The following is a 7,174-nucleotide window of genomic DNA, read 5'->3' as shown; positions in this document are numbered from 1 at the left end:
TTAATCTTATGTGTGACATGAGCACTGGTGGTTGTGAGTTGTTGATGTACTTCTTGGACTCATCCTTTTCCCCATCGCTCCTATACTCCATCTTCAGGTTGATCCTGAGTGAACTGCTATCATCTATTTTTCTGTTCTGATATTTTCTCCAAGGCTCTGAGATAATGATGATATGCAGCACATTCAGCATCATTACAGCTGTTGGTGCAGGATGTGACACTAATACTATTTACTGTCTTAATTTGCAAGCAGCTGTAATTATATTCTGTACAACTGACAACACTGACAACAGTTCATTCTTTTCTGACAGCCGAGCAGTTTATATGTACCACATGAGCAGCATGGCGCTGGGGAAAGCAGTGTGGGTCTGTCAGTCAGTCCACCACTTTGGTCCACATTGATTTATCTCAACACTATTTCATAGGTTTCCATGATCAGATGTTCATAGTACCCAGAGGCTGAATCCTCTTCACTTTGGTGATCCCCTGACTTTTCCTCTAGTGTCACCATGAGATCCACTAGAGATCCCAAAATCACAAACTTTCTTTCAAGTTCTAGTTCAGGGTGATATTTTGAAACTCAGCTCTGGACTGTATTTAACACAACTGCATCATTAAGATAAAACAGTGATATTTATCTAAAAGTTGAGTCCCACCACCTGAGTGTGAGTTAGGAGTAAGTACATTTCAGATCAGGTTAAAATATATTCTCACCTTTCATAACTTTCTAGAGGTCCCTTTTAGCTGAAGAATATTTTGTGCTTTTGTAACATCATATATCATTGATGCTCATGAGGCATTTTAAGTCCTAAACACTGATCACTGTAATCAGTGCATACTGTACAGGAGATATACAAATTAACATTAGTACAGAAGGATGGAACAAAGGTGTGCTGATGGTAACTGTTCGTCATTGTTAATGCAAATTGTATGAGTTTGACAAGATGTGATTTTTAAAATGTTACCTTTTCACAATTTCATTCATGGAGATTTATTTATTTATTTTTGCCTGCAGTTAAGTTCAGAAGTTTTGGCTGTTTAAGAGCTCCTTTAGTTGTTCTATGTTGAAAAAATTATAGAGTTCAGCTGTAGCTGATAATTTGGCTGCAGCCCAATCAGTTACCACATCAACCATTACAACTGCTATTGAGTCACTTAAAAGATTCTCCATGAGGTTTACACACTATTTTATTCCCCCCTCTGCATTAAAAAATCTGAAATAATAGGGCCTGAATACTTAAGTTAATGGGAAACCTGTCTATTATATGAGATGGCATGGCACAGAAAGTCATTTGATGGTCGATTTGAACTTAGAAAATGCTTTTTATTGTATTATGGATATATTTTGGTTGACTGTTCATGCAGCATGTTAAATCCTTGGAGCAGTGTTTTGACCTTGGATGTGTATTTGGTTCCTATCTCAGAAACAGCCATCTGTTTTCCAGGTAATAAAGTGTTGCCTTTATCATGCTGCAGGTTGTTGCTATCCACCTGTCATAAAGTCCCTTAATCCTTCTCCGTTCCCCACCAGTCAACACATACACACAGGACAATTAAATATAATCCATCTTCTTTACTCTCTTTCAGTATTTACACATGATCATTTTACAGCAATATTACTTTAGATTTATGGCATTTCAACCATCTTTACCTATCAAAAATATACAAAAATAGAATCGCATCTGTTTCGTCCTATATCACAACTGTCATCAGTCCATTTCTCTTGCTGTATGTTAGGAAGAGGTACGTGATTTCCTGTTCCGCTTCGCTCGACGTGTGGCCGGAAATCGAATGAACTCAAAGTGTTTGCTTTGGTCCGTGTTGGGGAAGGGAGGCGGGCCTGTATGTAGCCTCTTGATGAAATGTACCTCTCTCTGATTCTCCCTGGTCCTGGAGGCTTTGATGGGCCTCCCTTTCCGTGTGAAAGCCACATACCAGCCCTCATACTTGGCATTCTGGAAGGCTGTGTAATTGTTCTCCAGGACTATCTCTGTGAAGATACAGTCCCTGCTCCGGCCGTTGGGCTGCGTGAGGAGACAGAAAAGGTTGCTTTTGTTAAATCTGATTGTCTGATTCATTCATATACACAGGAGCCAAAAAACATCCACATCAAACACCTTTATTACCAATATGTAAGTCCTAAGATTTCAAATAAGCGGAAACATTATTAAAACAGGACAATGTAATTTTAGAAAGTAACAGACTCTTCCCTCTTAAGCCTTACTTGGTCAGGTATGACCAGTAGCTTACGGTTTGTAATGTTAACTAACATTCGCAAAATTAAGAAAGATATTGCAGTGTAATGTACATTACTGGGTCAGTTAGCATTAACCACAATTATCACTTGTAACCACATTGGCCACAGTTGAGCAGGAGTTTCACTGTGTACCCTTTAGTCATTTTAAAAGCTTTAAACTGGAAGGCTACATAGCCTCATGTTTAGCTGTCTGGAATTTTTAATACAATACAAATAAGAAAAATGTCAGTTTCTTCAGTTTATTTCTGTTTAACTAATAGTTTGACAATTTGGCAAATTCACTGAGTTGCTTTATTGCTGACAGCTGTCCATTAAGTATGAAGCTCCAGCTAGGTGGTTAGCTTAGTAGCCTGACTGTGAAAAGGTGGCAAAATCTGCCCATGAGCACCTCTAAAGCTCACTAGCTAACATGTTATATCTCATTTATTTAACAGAAATAGTTTGGCTTATAATGTTCCTGTAAAACCACAATGTGTAGAGTTTCTCTATTAAACAGGGCAAATTAAGCTGAATTTGGACAGAGCCAGGCTAGCTGTTTCCTCTTGTTTCCAGTCACGCTAGGCTAAGCTAACCAGGTGCTGGTGGTACCTTCATATTTACCACACAGACAGGAGAGTGGTATCGATCTACTCATCTAACCCAATTCTGATAAGCATTGAAATTATCCTACCTGCGCTACTTATAGCAAAAAAATCGGAAAAAGAACTGTCCTTCTAAAAGAGCAGCTTCATCTTCAGTGACTCTGACTCCTATTTACAAGAGTTGAGACCTGTTTGGCAGTGCAAGTCTTTCTCTGAGGGTACTTTTTATCTGCGTAAACAGACATTACAGCAGCCACAGTTTCTAGGATACACTTCTGAACCATGATGAGAAATAGATTTATGACTTGTCATGTCAGCCAGATATGTGAATCCATCTTTTCCATTTCCATTAAGGAAGTGGAGAGCTGACATATGACCAAACACACAGGCGGTGCATAATGGGAGGGTACTTTCCCCTCATCGCTGTCAGCCATGGCCAATAGGACTGAGTGACTATCACTCAGTCCTCTGAGGACTGCTTTTTTCCAGCACATCATGTCCTGGGGTGACTGACAAGCTATGAGACCACAATGACAATGGACTGAAGTTTTAGTGTGGGAGCTACACTGACGTTTGTATTGCCACACGTTGTTAGCTCTCATGATAAATACATAGATGTTTAATTTCTGTTCCAGTGACGTGTTGACTGGAGAGCTGTTTGACCACTCACAGATGTGGTCATATGTCCACCTTCTGTCCAAAATGAATTGGTTGGGACCGAGGGAAACATTGGTTTTGCATTGATTCATACACGCTCAGAGTATCTGTATGTTTGGCAAATTTTAAAACAAATGTCACTAGTGTGAAAATAAATTTTGCCATAATGTAAAAAGAGCATTTGCTTTTTCATTAAATATGTCACAGCACTGATTAAACACTGCCATTAACTAAAATCAATACAATGTTTCAATATGTGCTGCCACTAGTCTCCTCATTGTCGAAAAAAAAGAAATGCATATTATACCTTTCCAACTAGTTTCCCCTTCCGGTTCATGCAGAGGTATCGCCCACTTTCTGCACCTCTTATCCTCACTCGACTGCCAAAGGTATCGGTCTCAACAAAAAGTCGAGCTGCCAGAAAGAGAGAGGAGAAGGTCAAGGAGCTGAAGGGAAAAAAGACAGGAACGCCACCAACCAGACTTTTTTTTGGTTTGTACTTTCAAGAGTTCTGTGTAACATCCCAAACAAATAATAAATGATAATAAATAATGAAACATGCAGTTCCCTTGACAATATTTAGACTATAGGCTCAAATCTCTTTGAGGCTCACATTGATTATGAGGCTCATATATGAAGGACTACAATATATACTCTACTGCACAATGTCAGGCATCAACAGTATTTAAGGTCTGCTCTTTGTTCATTAACGCTTCTGGTCTGCACTTTCGTCTCAAACAGAGACAATGGAGTATGTCAAAAGTTTAAGAAAATTCATTATGTTATCCGTTACTACAAGAATTTGTAGTAATTTCAAAACATTTTGTATTGAATTATCTTTTTTTTCTGTGGACTGAACAGAAGCTACAAAAACTGTTGAGTCAATAAGAGCCTTGAGATTGGCCTGAGAAACAGGAAATGATACTTTTCACATCAAATGATTAAACAAATGTTATCATTAGACATTAAAGAGCTTTATTGGAAGTAGAATATACATCCTCAATTGAATTTGTCCTGCAGTCAATCATGGCCAGTGGGAATTACAACAGCCTTGTGTATTGGGGGCTATAGCAACAAAGGACTTGTCCTAATCAGCCGCTAATTCGCCAGACGATGGCTTCATGGATACAGCAGGGAGGCTGAATTAACATATAGGCCTGAAAACACCTCACCAAGGGAGGGCCAAGCAGGCTGGAGGTGAAACTGCTGGTTATAACCAAGGATATCAGTCTCCATCAGGGGCTTTGTAGCTGCACTGTCAGCAACCAATAAAGTGTGTTCTATTGAAGAGCTTCACTTAATTCCTCTGAATAATTGCTTAACATAATAGTTCCATTTATTGATCTTTGTTTACCAAGAGTTAGCAAAAATCGCTATCAATACAGCCAAAAAAGGCTCCAGCTCAAATTTTACTGAGTGAACTACTAGACATAATATCCCCTTTTGAAAAAAATAATAATAATAATAAATGCAAATATCAATCAAAACTAGCCCCACATCATATAAATGTAACAGAAATAAGCATCTGATTTTCTGAAATGACTAACCCCGTGATCTTCTGACTAATGATGCCAAGATATTCCATCCACTGCAGGATAAAAAGATTTTTAAGCAGTTTGCTTATTTCTGACACAGACATGGATGGTGGCCGGAAATTACAAATATCCCCTTACTCAATTTGTACAACATGAACCTAAAATTTTTAAATGTTCAATCATATTTTATGTTGTAGTGTAGGCCTATGTAATGATGTTACTTGCCAAGATTATATATTTTCATGAAAATATTTGTGTTGTGTGCAAAAAGAGCAACATGTTTAAAAATACATCTACAACTTGAGACAGGTTAAAAATCTTGTATTTTTTTTTTTTTTTTTTCATCCAGAAGGTTGCAGTAGTCTGTGAGGATACTGGAAATACCTTCAGAATACATGTAAGCGTTTTTAACAACCTTCTGGGTTTTTCAAAGTTTAATGAAGTTGATTTTACAGAAAACAGGATGCTTAGTCCTGTGACTGCAGAGGAATGGTAATACGAGAGAGGCACAAACTGGGGGGGGGGGGGGGGCTCCAAAACCTGATTTAGTCCCAAAATAAAAAGAAATATATCTGACTGCATCATTTTTTGTCTTTTAAGTACTTTGGCTGTGAAGCGTGCAGGATATGAAATAACGCAAAACCTGCTGCAGGATTCTTATGGGGCTCTACTGTTGGATGAACTCCTCAACAAAAAATAAAAGTAGCCAAGTGTCCCACAAGATGAGCAGCAGGCCTGGGGTCAGCTCTTACCGTACATATTTCCATCCTCAGCAGTGGCGGTGACCCTTTTGCCCTGAATCTGGACGTGCTTCCCGCTGGTGCGGCTGTAGAGCTGGTACACTCTGACCTGTCTGCGGCTGAGCTGGTCCGTCACTGCGCCCTGCGTCCTCACATACTGCTTAAAATTAGGAGACGGGTGATTCTCCCCCTTATTTATGCAAAGGGAAAAATAAATTACATAATTTTTTCTTTCTAATCTGGGATAGAGAAATGTATAGTCGATGTTATAACCATCAGAACAGAACAGGCTGTCCTACACATCGAATTCTCCTTCACACAAGTAAAGTAAGTAGTAAGTAATATTAATAATATAGTAAGTAATATTCGTTACACTCAAATGTGAAATTCAGAAGTGATATATTACAGATATTTATTATCATTTTTCTTCCTTCTTAAAATGAACAGTGTGGAGCAAGTATTTAGTGCGCTTACCTGGGCATGGCACCACAGCACGAAAAAATGAAAAGATCTGCAGAAGTAACAATAAATGAAGAGTTATTCAGAAGTCACGTTGTGGAAAACGTACAAGCATACAATCTGTCGGTCGTCTTACATGTAAATACAGCGCTGGTTTATTCCATGCATTCTTCTTTTTATTTCATCCGATCAAGAAACAGAATCTTGAAGCAGTTAAATCCCAGAAGGATGCGGTCAATAAATCCACCGGCGCAGCCACAGTGTTGCATATGCACTCCTGACCTGTCCATCCACACCAAGCAAGTTCCTGATACACGCACCTCGGAGTTATTCCTCCTCACATTTAGCAAAAAGCTGAGGCAGCTGACTGAGAGGTTAAGAGCTCTTCAACAGATCCGTGCAGCCCATCAACAACAAATACATCCATTATAAAAAGCTGTTAGGTGGTTCTTTCCATCGCAGCCCAAAACATGAGGGGTCCCCGGCTCGGTGCAGGTCTGGTTGGGTTATGTCCAGGTTTTGAAAAGCCCTCTGTCTCACCGAGATCAGGCTGCTCACTGGTTAAATGTTGAAAGGCAAAGTCCCTCCCTGAAATCTGTCTATTGTGGGTGGGCACAGAGACAGGAGCCCTAATGATGATTTAATATGGAGATGCAGTTGTGCAGAAAAATCATTCACATTCTTTGAGATTTGCAAAAGAAAACGCCCAAAAAAAATAAAATATTCCGCATCCAAACCCTGAAGTTTGCTGCCAAGACAGCAATGCTGGTTTCAGAGTTTTACTTCAAATTTGATTCAAGTCTATCCCTCAGTCTGCCTTTAATGCAGATCATTACTGTAGCACTGTATTTAAAAGTGGCAGCCTAATGACACCTTGGGTGTGGCAATTAGGTGTTAAAGAGCCCATTGCCCCCTCATCCCCCAATACACCTCCCCTTTTATCTTA

The 7,174-nt window shown here is 39.3% G+C and overlaps 1 protein-coding gene across 1 annotated transcript; it reads right to left on the bottom strand.

Moving 5' to 3' along the window:
- Positions 1 to 1,732: 1,732 nt before the first annotated feature.
- fgf17 (fibroblast growth factor 17) lies at positions 1,733 to 6,396 on the bottom strand. The gene is made up of 6 exons (XM_070964708.1): positions 6,365 to 6,396; positions 6,244 to 6,280; positions 5,782 to 5,959; positions 3,802 to 3,908; positions 3,528 to 3,530; positions 1,733 to 2,023 (listed from the first exon to the last, which is right to left on the bottom strand). Exons 1-6 carry the CDS (start codon positions 6,394 to 6,396, stop codon positions 1,733 to 1,735), a joined length of 648 nt encoding a protein of 215 aa, XP_070820809.1.
- Between the last annotated feature and the right edge of the window lie 778 nt (positions 6,397 to 7,174).

This window comes from Chaetodon trifascialis, chromosome 6 (assembly GCF_039877785.1).
Source record: "Chaetodon trifascialis isolate fChaTrf1 chromosome 6, fChaTrf1.hap1, whole genome shotgun sequence".
In the NCBI taxonomy this organism is placed as follows: domain Eukaryota; kingdom Metazoa; phylum Chordata; class Actinopteri; order Chaetodontiformes; family Chaetodontidae; genus Chaetodon; species Chaetodon trifascialis.
This window is presented reverse-complemented; position numbering and strand designations above follow the sequence as displayed.